The sequence below is a fragment of the Pogoniulus pusillus genome, chromosome 15, assembly GCF_015220805.1.
Source record: "Pogoniulus pusillus isolate bPogPus1 chromosome 15, bPogPus1.pri, whole genome shotgun sequence".
NCBI classification, from domain to species: domain Eukaryota; kingdom Metazoa; phylum Chordata; class Aves; order Piciformes; family Lybiidae; genus Pogoniulus; species Pogoniulus pusillus.
The window spans coordinates 22,477,130-22,489,546 of NC_087278.1; the positions used below are offsets into that span (position 1 = coordinate 22,477,130).

The 12,417-nt window shown below is 52.2% G+C and overlaps 1 protein-coding gene across 1 annotated transcript in view; it reads left to right on the forward strand.

Annotated features, from left to right (window-relative positions):
• Positions 1 to 12,417, forward strand: part of CACNA1C (calcium voltage-gated channel subunit alpha1 C) — a 600,430-nt gene that overhangs the window by 562,083 nt on the left and 25,930 nt on the right. Inside the window, exons 34-38 of the mRNA XM_064155731.1 lie at positions 2,858 to 2,923; positions 7,954 to 8,045; positions 8,777 to 8,942; positions 9,790 to 9,917; positions 11,757 to 11,853. Of these exons, the coding sequence (XP_064011801.1) occupies positions 2,858 to 2,923; positions 7,954 to 8,045; positions 8,777 to 8,942; positions 9,790 to 9,917; positions 11,757 to 11,853 (549 nt within the window). The remainder of the gene's footprint in view (positions 1 to 2,857; positions 2,924 to 7,953; positions 8,046 to 8,776; positions 8,943 to 9,789; positions 9,918 to 11,756; positions 11,854 to 12,417) is intronic.

Genomic DNA, 12,417 nt, shown 5'->3' on the forward strand with positions numbered 1-12,417 from the left:
TGAGCGGCTCCAGCAGGAACAACTTTGTCTGCGTGCATAGGAATGAGGTTGCCCTGGCACAGCTCTGCCATTCGTGATGCAGGGGACAGAGTCACACTTTCCAGTTCCCACTTCTCCTCCCCTTGCCCCTGTAGCCCTCCAGCCTCTTTAGCAAGAATTTGCTCTTGTCCTGAGCTCAACTTGCCACAGGTCTTGGCTGGAGAGGATGAAAATGATGGGAAAGGGAGTGCCTGGTACTTCCTTCCAGTGACCTTCAGACCTCTTTGACTGGAGAATCTCTTTTAGGCAGGGTTGTAGGGAGAAAACATCAAGGGAGGTATCTTCCACAGAAAGAGAAAAGTAGAAAATGAACATAAAAAGCACTGCAAGCAGTTTTTTTTTCCTTTGAGAGCCTTTAGCCCTTAGAACATGGCATTCTCTGCTCAGAGCTTCCCTCTTACCGCTACTGGGAGGCTCCTTTGGGAGCTAAGAATAGCTCCTGTGCAGAGCTCCTCACTCAGCCACTCCCACTGTTAAAATTTGGGATCCCTGCAGACTTGGTCTGGCACAGGCTCTTCTCTTGTGTCCCCACATGCTTCCAGGAAGCATCTCTTGCTCACACGGGGCAGGCTAATAAGCAACAGCCTTGTGCTGGAGCTCAGATGCCAGCGCAACTGCCATGCGCTCTGTGCACGCTGCGCAGGGCTTACGGACCAGCTGGGGCGCTGCACGGCGGCTCTGATGGGAAAATGCTCCGCGGGGACAGCGGCAGAGCCCAGGCTGGCGAGTGGGAGGAGTAGGAAGTGAGAGGGATGCTGAGGGCCAGGCGAGGCCGTGGGAATCACAAGGACAAAGTGGTAATGACGGGGAAGGACAGAGACGGAGGAGGACACAGCCAGAAAGTGGGATACAGGAGGAGGGGAACTGAAGGGGGACCAAGGGGCAGAGTTGAAGAGGAAAGTGAATCAACGGAGAGGAGTGGACTGAGCAGAAGGACATGGAAAGAAATTGGAGAGCCAGCCAGGAGAGAAGATATTTCTCCCAGCCCCATCTATGAGTTAGAGAAACTGATAAAGTTATGCCCCTCGGGTCCTTCCTGCACACTGTGACACGAACTCTTCTTAGGTCTTGCGTGTATCGAGTCCCAATTAGATAAGCACAAAATGTTTGGAGTCCAATTTTGAGCTGGTTTACCTCCACTGACATGTGTGGGGTAACTGTACAGATGTGTGTGACCCAATACAACCCAGAGGAATCTGCCCCTGAGCCTGAAAGTGATGGTTACAGACCTTGTTCAGAGGTTTGAATCCTTGATATTTCAGTGTTTGATCTCTTCGAGGCTGTTTCTGCTGGTCTTAGTATCACAGTATCACAGTATCATCAGGGTTGGAAGAGACCTCACAGATCATCAAGTCCAACCCTTTACCACAGAGCTCAAGGCTAGACCATGGCACCAAGTGCCACGTCCAATCCTGCCTTGAACAGCTCCAGGGACGGCGACTCCACCACCTCCCCGGGCAGCCCATTCCAGTGTCCAATGACTCTCTCAGGGAAGAACTTTCTCCTCACCTCCAGCCTCAATCTCCCCTGGCACAGCCTGAGGCTGTGTCCTCTCGTTCTGGCACTGGCCACCTGAGAGAAGAGAGCAACCTCCTCCTGGCCACAACCTCCCCTCAGGTAGTTGTAGACAGCAATAAGGTCACCCCTGAGCCTCCTCTTCTCCAGGCTAACCAATCCCAGCTCCCTCAGCCTCTCCTCATAGGGCTGTGCTCAAGGCCTCTCACCAGTCAAATCTCCACAACAATCAGTGACTTTTTTTTCTCCCCCTTAGTTCTTCCAGTAGGATTTAGCCCCGTTGAATTTAGGCACTTGTACATTAGAAATGTGTAAGTAATCATCTATTTAGAAAATAATAATACCCTTGTGCTTTTTATAGGGCGTTCAAAACCCAGCTCAAGGGCTGTAGTCACATTTACAGGGTGAATGTGTCCATCCTCTGATGTAAGGTCTGGAAATACCTGATCTGGACCACGTTTAAAAGCAACGGACTAGAAAATTCCCCCTTAAAAGCCTGAGCCTTCGAGGTCCCAAGCTGTGCCCTTGATTCCTGCTCGCAGCAGAGGGACCTGATCACACTCAACACTTTGGTTGCATTGGCCTCTTCCTTAGCAGCAGCTCTGCATATCAGTGTTCTGCATTTCCTCTTCAGCAGCTGATCACAGAATCAGCCAGGTTGGAAGAGACCTCCAAGATCATTCAGCCCAACCTAGCACCCAGCCCTAGCCAGTCAACTGGACCATGGCACTAAGTGCCTCATCCAGTCTTTTCTTGAACACCTCCAGACAATTAGTGCATGGCAGGCACCATCCCAGACACCTAGCACTGACCAGGGGACAAAGCTGGTGCTGCTTTAGGTGCTTAGGGTGTAGCAGAAGCCTTGGATTCAGGTCTCAGCAGCTGTTGGCATTTTTCTTTCACCAGACCGGATCCAGAAAAAAGAATCACATTGCCGTTAGTGCCAGAATAGTACTGGTTGTGGGAGCTTTCTCCTCTTAGGAAGCAGCTATAGACACTGTCTTTGCCCTCGCTTTCCTCACTCAGGCATGGGCAGGGCTGACTCGAAGGCAGCAGAGCAGCCTTGAAGGCTTCCAGAGCGGCAGCGGCCAGAGCCTGCCGGCGCCGGGGGTCAGCAGGGCGGTAGCTGGGGGAGCAGGCAAACGCGAGCCTCGAGTGCCACCTAGTGGCCATTAGGCGAACTGCAGACTGCGCGGCTGGGGCCAGCCTCTGCCGAGCTTCCCAGGGCGGGGAGCACGAACGGAGCTCACCTGCGCTCGGGGGAGGCACAGAGCTCTTTTCTCTTTTTCTTTCCCAATTCCAGGCTCTCCCCTACGTGGCTCTTTTAATAGTGATGTTGTTCTTCATCTACGCTGTGATCGGGATGCAGGTAAGCGATGCTCTACTCACCTTCCTCTGTTAGAGTTTTGGGAACTTACAAGGTAACTAGAGCAATACTAGATGGTTGTAGGGGCTTACAACAATGTTTTCATCCAGCAAAGTAAGGTGGCAACTAAACTTGGTTGGGAAACATCTGTTTGCCTATGCACAGCACACTCCTTTAAGAAAAAATAAATACAAATTAAAACTTTACCTATTTAGTGGCAGAATGCAATATGCAAACAGTAAAAGGTCCATGCCTTCCCTCCACACTCTAAGAGCAGCAGTTGCAAAGGAGATTTACTGCCTTGCTCATTGTTTGTGTGGGTTTGTGGCCATACTACACTGAACAAACCCATTTTTTTCTTGTGGCATAAATTCCACTGGGTTGTAGAGGGCAGCTTTTGATTTGCACCCATGAAGGTAAATATAGGATCAGACCCAATGTGCTGAGACTTTGTGTTTGTGCCAGTTCCTCAGGAAGCTGCATCAATACAATATCCTATTCAGTTTGCAAAAGGAGCTTGAAGCCAGCCTGAGCAAGGAAGTGGTATTGCATGCAGCCCAGCGAGGAAAGCCATACAGGCAGCCTGTGACAGGCCCAGCCACCTTCTCTGTGCTGCTCTGTGAACAAAGATTCACCTGCCAAATCAAAGATCTCACTTAAGTCAGCCAGAGGATCACAGATTCACAGGATGTGAGGGGTTGGAAAGGACTTCTGCAGATCTTCCAGTCCAAGCTCCCTGCTAGAGCAGGACCAGAGAATCCAGCGCAGGTCACACAGGAACACATCCAGACAGGGCTGGAAAGGCTCCAGGGAAGGAGATTCCACAACCTCTCTGGGCAGCCTGTGCCAGGGCTCTGGGACCGTTACAGTCAAGAAGTTCTTCCTCATGTTGAGATGAAACTTCCTGTGATGTAGTTTCCATCCATTGCTCCTTGTTCTATACGAGGGCAGAAGTGAGTAGAGGCTGTCCCTGTCCTTACCTTCCTGACCCCCATCCCTCAGCTATTGACAGACATTGCTCAGGTTCCCTCTGAGCCTTCTCTCAGTACAAACCAGCCTCAGGGCTCTAAGCCTCTCCTCATCAGGCAGTGCTCCAGTCCCTTGTCACCCTGTGTTGGACTCTTTCCAGTAGATCCCTGTCCCTCTTGAACTGAGGAGCTCAGGACTGGACACAATGTTCCATCAGTCAGAGATCAGAGCATAGAAAGCCATGGCATAATTGCTTCCAGAGGTCTTCAAACACGACAGACTTCTTGGTTTTACAGTGCCCCCAGAATCTGTAGCAAAATTCATCTGACCTCTGTGACTGTGTTGTAATTGATTTCGTGTTGTTATAAGCACATATTTTTACAGAATCCATCTACCCTCATCCCAGCTGGAAAAAATAAGACTATTCTTTTCTCCAATTATCACAACTTATCTTAATTGCCCCCCAGTAATTACAGCTGTCATTTCATCTGCTAGGCTCACAGTGTTCCCTTGCCAGTTTTGCCTTTAATTCCCAAGTAGCTGAAAGGGCCAAAGTATTACAGGTTTACCAGTGCCATACAGAAAATCATCTGAGAGTGTTACAGTAGTGTTATGAAGTGACACAAAGCATTAAAAATGGCTTCCAAGCACCCAGGGAGTCAGTGCCCCACGATGCTTGGGGCACTGCCAGAGGTAGGTATTTTACTCTCTAGTTTGGTTCCCTTCTCTGTCAGCTAGGTCTCAGTTGGCTATTTAAGCCTTGACTTACATTCAAGCCTCTGTTTAAATCATCTCAGTAGCTTGAAGACCATAGCTCTGGATTACCACATAGCTTCCTTGCCCTGCTGTCTGCCAGTGACAAATCCAACTCTTCTCACTGCCCTCTTTACTGAGAGCCCACGGACCTGTTACCATCACTTGTTGTCCAAGTGGCATCTCAGCTGCTTTGTGTGCTGCTCTCTCACGCCTGCTGACACACAGAGCTCCCTCACGCATAGAGGGACTCGTAGGAAGGAAAGTCCTTCCTCACTCCATTAAGCAGCTGCCTGGAAAGACCTGATGTACCAGCTCTGTTGGAAATACATCTCCCACATGAAGGGGACCTACCACTTGCTCTCAGCTGCTGCCTGGAATTGCAGAGTAACAACATTCAAGCCTCACCACCTAAATGTGCTCTGGTGGGAAAAGCCAAACTGATGCTGATGGATGAAGTTTTTTGTATCACAGCCCAGGAGGCACAGACTGGAGAGGCCATGAGAAGAGCATCTGCCTACAGCTCCTTGTAGGGGCCTAAAGAACAGCACCTGCAGCAGCTGTTGCCAGTGCTCTGTGAGCAAGAGAAGCTGCAGAGTCAAAAGGAGAATCATCCTTCCAGCATGGGAAGCTCCCTTGCCTGCACATGGCTGAAGTGAAAAATGCAGGCTGCCTCGCTCAGACTGTCAGCAGCTGAAGTGTCCTCCTGCACCTCCTCAGTGCAGCTGGGGCTGCTGGCACCCCAGAGGGCTCCCACATCCACGAGGAACCCCTGCAGAGAGCACACAGGGAAAAGACCTTCCCTCTCCTCACAGCATCACAGGATATTAGAGGCTGGAAGGGACCCAAGGAGATCATTGAGTCCAACCTCCCCTGCCAGAGCAGGACAATCCTATCTAACACAGATCACAAAGAAACCATCCAAACAGACATGGAAAGGCTCCAGAGAAGGAGACTCCACAACCTCTCTGGGGAGCCTGTGCCAGTGCTCTGTGACCCTTACAGTAAAGAAGTTTCCCCTTGTGTTGAGGTGGAACCTCCTGTGCTGCAGCTTACACAAGAGGTTCCACCTCAACACAAGGGGCAACTTCTTTCCTCTGGCATGGCCTCCTCACCGTTGTCACTGCCTTTCTCTCGGGGCATTAACTGCTGCTGATGTGATTGAAAAGAAGCTTCATGTTCACTCTGAGCTTCTCCGTTCTTGCTGCTCATTTTGGCCAGCAGATTGCAGCTTTCAGTCCTTGAGATCTCTGTCATGTTGCTATCACTGGGGGAGAAGTAGTCCCGACTGGCTATGCTGTGCAGAGACCTTTCTGCCAGGCAAGGTTCCTCCAGCTCTCGGTCCAGGTGCCTGAACATGCCAAAGCTATGTTCAGACTTCTTCAAGGAAGCCTGAAACCCTCCTGTGCCAAAGACTTCACATCCAGGGGCAGCCCCCCAAAAAGGCTGTGCCTGGAGAGGAGCTGTAAGCCATCCTTGTCTGGGGAAATGTGATTATCATCTTCATGCTGCTGCATTCTGGGGGTGGGGGGGGGGGACTGAACCACCTGCTGATAATAAGTGTGGCTGCTAGAAGGGCAGGCATTTGGACAATCTATGGGTGGACTTGACATTGGTTTGAGGAGACCTAAGGCACTCCACAGAACTAGAATCACAGAATCACAGAAGGTCAGGGGCTGGAAGGCACCTCAGAAGATCATCCAGTCCGAGCCTCCTGCCAGACCAGGATCACCTAGACCACATCACACAGGAACACGTACAAGTGGGTCTTGAATATCTCCAGAGAGGGAGACTCCACAACACCCCCTGGGCAGCCTCTTCCAGTGTTCTGTCATCCTCACCAGGAAAACATTTTTCCTCATGCTTCCATGGAACTTCCTATGGCTCAGCTTCCACCACTGCCCCTTGTGCTGTCATTGGGCATCACCCATCAGAGCCTGGCTCCAGCCTCTTGGCACTCAGCCTTTACATACAGATAACTATGACCTCTCAGGCTCCTCCTCTCCAAGGCCCAGCTCCCTCAGGCTCTCCTCCTAGGGAAGATGTTCCACTCTATCATCTTTGTGGCTCTGCCTGGACTCTTTCAAGCTGAAAGCTGCAGACTGAAGGCTTTGCAGCTGCTTATCTTCTGCTGTCATTTCCTCCTGGTGAAGACAGATAAGGAATGAAGGAAGGAGCCTTTTCTTTGTCCTTGATGTCTCTCAGCTGGACCTCCAGCCCACGTGTGTGTGTGTGTGTGTGTGTGTGTGTGTTAAAACAAGGCCCCACAGCACATACTGACAGCTTACTGCAGGAGGAAGGACGTCTTGCTTTAACAAAAGGTGCCTCTTGTCACCAAATGAGTGCTTCTCCAGTGACAAAGCAACCACAACTGCGAGAGACCTAGAATCATAGAATCATAGAATCAACCAGGTTGGAAGAGACCTCCAACATCATCCAGTCCAACCTAGCACCCAGCCCTAGCCAATCAACCAGACCATGGCACTAAGTGCCTCAGCCAGGCTTTGCTTGAAGACCCCCCAGGGACGGTGCCTCCACCATCACCCTGGGCAGCCCATTCCAATGCCAATCACTCTCTCTGTGAAGAACTTCTTCCTAATATCCAGCCTAGACCTACCCTGGCACAACTTGAGACTGTGTCCCCTTGTTCTATTGCTGGTTGCCTGGGAGAAGAGGCCACCCCCCACCTGGCTACAATGCTCCTTCAGGTAGTTGTAGACAGTAATAAGATCACCCCTGAGCCTCCTCTTCTGCAGGCTAAACAGGCCCAGCTCCCTCAGCCTCTCCTCATAGGATTTGTGCTCCAGGCCCCTCACCAGCTTTGTTGCCCTTCTCTGGACATGTTCCAGTACCTCAACGTCTCTCTTGAATTGAGGAGCCCAGAACTGGACACAGCACTCAAGGTGTGGCCTGAGCAGTGCTGAGTACAGGGGCAGAATAACCTCCCTTGTCCTGCTGGCCACACTGCTCCTGATGCAGGCCAGGATGCCATTGGCTCTCTTGGCCACCTGGGCACACTGCTGCCTCATCTTCAGCTACTATCTATCAGTGCCCCCAGGTCCCTTTCCTCCTGGCTGCTCTCCAGCCACTCTGTCCCCAGCCTGTAGTGCTGCTTGGGGTTGTTGTGGCCAAAGTGCAGAACCCTGCACTTGGCCTTGTTCAATCTCATCCCATTGGCCACTGCCCACCTGCCAAAATGATTTTTTTTTAGGAGAAGAGCAGAACCTGTGAAACATCAGAGCCACGAGGCTCAAGAGGTTTGGGGGTGGGGGTTGCAGAGCTAACCTGAAAAGACCTCTGCTTTCTGCCAGGTGTTTGGTAAAATTGCGCTGAACGACACCACCGAAATCAACCGCAACAACAACTTCCAGACCTTCCCCCAGGCAGTGCTGCTGCTTTTCAGGTAGGTGTCTGACAGCTCTGTGTCGTGTCAGCCCTGCCAGCCTGATTCCTCTGCTCTTGGGCACAGCTGATCTCCTTCTGCCCTGCCATGCTCACGAGGAGTGCAGAAGGTGCTGTCTCTTGGCGGGGGAGCCTGGCAGTTGCGTCAGGTGGGATGAGCATCTGATGCTGCCTGGCACTCAGGCCTGGGGAGGGAGGCAAGCCAGAAGGGTCACCAGTTTTCAGTGCCCTCCAGTTGACTTCCAGCTTATTTTAGCAGGGAGAGGGACATGAACTCCTCACTCATGCTTGCCATGGCCATGCCCAGCTCAGCTTAGTAGATGACCCCACTCCATCTGTGGGCAGGTGGGTCAGGGCCAAGAGGGGTGCCAAAGGGGTGGAGAGTTAGGATGAACTCAACACTCTATCCTCCTTTTCAAGGAGGTTTCCCCATGCAGCCCATAGCCACATCACAGGTCTCAGTAGCTCTGGTTGGTTTGAGCATTGCAGCCCTGCACCAGACTAGCCAAAGGCAGTCAAGATCAAGATGCTGCTGATGGTAACTGTGCTAAAAAGAGCAGCAGGCTGTGGCAGTGCATGCCAAAGCCCAGCCACCAGCCCAGCTCCCTGTCAACTGATGTCAGTGCTAAAATTCCCATTAATGCTCACGGGAGCAGGAACGGGTTGTGAATGTGCCAGTCCCTCTCACGTGGAAGGTCACTGCTGTCTTGCCTTGCCCTTTGCCATGCCCAGGTGTGCCACCGGTGAGGCCTGGCAGGAAATCATGCTGGCATGTCTCCCAGACAAGAAGTGTGACCCAGAGTCAGAGCCAGCCAACTCCACTGAAGTTGATCACTCCTGTGGCAGCAGCTTTGCCGTTTTCTATTTCATCAGCTTCTACATGCTCTGTGCCTTCCTGGTGAGTCCACCCCAGCAGTCAAAACCTGCCCGCTCTCAGACTGAGCCCCTGCCTCTCCAGACGTCAGTGCTGCACCACAGAGGCATCTCAAAGAGGGGAAATCTCCCCACAGGGTCTTTCCCAGCAGTGCCTTTTCAGTGACAACAGCCTTGTGGTCACTGCCTCCCTCCAGTTCTGGGGGATGCTGTGCTTTGTAATCCAAACCCTTTGTGCACGGCAAAGCAGCACTCTTCCCTCCTCCCCCTCAATGAGAAAACCAAATTAGCCTGTTGTGGGCTGTGCTGAGGCTAGCAACGCCTCAGCCACACTTCCTACCTTCCCTCCTACCTTCCTTCTGGCTGCTGAGCAGGTTTTTCCTCCCCTGCCAGCAGCAATGACTGTGAGAATACACATATCCCACTTGCATCTGCTCCCTGTTGGCAGTGCAGCACTGCTCAGAGCGACAGCACATGCTCTGCAGCTGGCATCGCTGCGCAAAACTCTCTCGGTGAGCAGCACCAGCGTGTCACAAGTTTTGGTCTTGGGCCAAAAGAAATGGATTTTCTCTCAGCCCCTCTGCCTCTAGAGCTGGCCTGTTCTGCTGGGCAAAGACAGAGGTAAATAGAAAGCCATCACAGCATGTCTAATCATTCAGCAGACTTGGGCCTCATCTATTTAGTAGGGAAGAGGGAAATGTGACCAGCTAGGGACATCTTGCCTCCACTTAAATGAGGGGACTGGCGTAGGGGGGACAGAGAACCCAGCCCCAGTGGCTTCCTAGTTTTATGGTCCAAATCCAGACCTCAAATGAAGAGCCCAGTAAAGTTACCTGCCTGACCCATCAAGTCATCTCTGTCCTTGTTTGCAGATCATCAATCTTTTTGTAGCTGTTATAATGGATAACTTTGATTACCTGACACGGGACTGGTCCATTCTAGGACCACACCACCTGGATGAGTTTAAAAGGATCTGGGCAGAGTATGACCCTGAAGCCAAGTAAGTAACCTGGCCTGGATATCACAGCTCCTGAGGAGAACAGGGCCAGTATTTCCTGTTCTCTAGGTCCAGTGCAGTAAGTGCCACATTCCTCACACTGGAACACAGAGTGTGGGGGGGGGTGTCTGCAAAAAATCCTCAGCCACCATTGCTGGTGAATCTGTAAGCCAGCAGTGCAAGGATACACACAAAAGATCTCAGCATTTAGGCTGCACTGTTACCTGGAGGGATGTTGCTTGGCTTCCAGTAGGGGTAGATATCAAGAGGGGCAGCAGGAGATCAAGCAAAGGAGGTTAAAGAGTTAGTTTGTTGCTGCATGAGTTTGGGATGTTGAGCTGTGACCCTTCTCTATACAGTAGAGCTGCTGTGCTCAAATCTCTGTTTTGTTTTGTGTTATATAGGCCCACCACAAGCTGTACTTTCACATGGCTGTCTGCAGGGTTATTTGTATCACCAGACTTGCCTGGATGTAAAGTTGACATTCAGTATTATACTCTCTGTTTGACACATGCTTAGGCTTAAAGTGCATTTAGATCCCTGTGGCATTGGTGTGCTGTTGATAATTGTCATTGCAAAGCCCCCCCTCATAAGGCAAAAACTGGGGGAAAAGACCTTGGCATAAACTAAAAGCAGCTCTCTTTAGGAGACATAGTGTCAAGACTAATTTGGGCTCAGGCTCTGCAGTATGTGAGGCCACATCACATTATAAGAGTTGTATGTAAATTGGAGCCTTTCTTTCCAACCAGGGGGACTTCTCAGACAGACTTTTAACATGGATAGGAGATAAGCACAGAATTTTAGCAAATACACTGTTTGTTAACAAAACAGATCACAGGATCACAGGATGTTAGGGGTTGGAAGGGACCCAAGGAGATCATTGAGTCCAACCCCCCTGCCAGAGCAGGGCAATACTAACACAGATCACAGAGGAACACATCCAGGCAGGCCTTGAAAGGCTCCAGAGAAGGAGACCCCAACCTCTCTGGGGAGCCTGTTCCAATGCTGACCCTCACAGTAAAGAAGTTCCCCCTTGTGTTGAGGTGAAACCTCTTTTGCTGCAGCTTACACCCATTGCTCCTTGTCCTATCACGGGGAGATGCTACTGTTTGTGCTTGTCTGAAGGTGAGGGTGCTGTGGCCAAAGCCCTACAACAGACACCCGTTCAGACCAGAGGACATCCTGTTCCTTCCCATCTATAAATGGGAAGGGGTTTTTTTTCCCTTTTCCCTGCCCATGTCCCAGGCTTGAAGCCCCAGCTCTGTCTTAGGTAGCGCTCCTCCCTCCACGGGAGAATTTGTCTCTTGAGATGCCATTTACGGACCTCAGCTGCTGCTCTAGAGGAAGTTCAGCACTTCGATTTACAGCGGCTCCAGTGACAGCCCAAAGCATAAACAATGATCAAAGGAGAGTGCCTTGGGGCTACTTATATGGGAGGGGGAAAAAGGAGTCCCTTTGCACCTCCGTGACTGCTGTGGTCCTGAGAACAAGTAAATAAGCAGCCACAGATTCTGAGCAGGTCAGTGGTAGGTGGAAAACCTCAAATTGTACCTGCACTAAGACTCTGCATCACTGCAAACACTGCAGTCAGCTCTGGCAAGTATAGACTCGCGTGTGACTGGCAGCTGGGGGTCCTGTGCTAGCAGCAGGTGTCTGAGTGCTGGGCAAAGCCTGAGGAGCGATCTGAACGCAGGAGGACTGAGGTAGCAGTGCCTGAGGCTGTGCACGGGCTAGAGCGAGCGGAGACATCCCGGGGGTGCTTCTGGCAGCGCCGCACTCCGCAGGTGCGCAGCAGCTCGTCCCGCGGTAAGGATGCAGCCCTCACTGCGCTTTCTTCTCCAGGGGGCGGATCAAGCACTTGGACGTGGTGACCTTGCTGCGGCGGATCCAGCCCCCGCTGGGCTTCGGGAAGCTGTGTCCTCACCGGGTGGCATGCAAAGTAAGGCACGGCGGCGGCCGGGGGAAGGCCGGGGGGCACGGCAGCTCGGTGGTGGCATTTCCCCCCTAGCCCTGGGCGCCTCCCGGTTCGCTGCCCGCTGGGCGCGGGGTTAGCGCCGGTCCCGGCGGAGCCGGCAGCCGCGGCAGTGATTTGCAGCGAGCCCATAGCCGCCCTGCTTCGCTCCCCGGCTCCCCTGGGCTCTCCGGGGTTGGAGGGGCGGCAGGGAGCGAATTGTCCCCTGGCCAGAGCCGTCCGCGCTCCACCGAGCCTCGCCCTAGCTGCGAGCCAGCGTCCGGCACCTGCACCTCTCCAGCCCCGAGCGCTGCATCAGCCACGCCTGGCTCTGCGGTGTCAAAGGCACCTCCCAAGAGAAGGAAATGAGAGGGGAAGTGAAAACACCTGGAGACTTTCTTTGGTCTAAGCAGTGTACCACAACCCCAGTTATGCTGTTAAAGCAGCATTTAAACACACCAAGGGCAAGGACAGCTTTGCTGTGCAGATGTCACACTCACTTACAGGGCTGTGAGAGCAGCTGTGAAGAAGGACTGTAGCTGGTGAATAAGA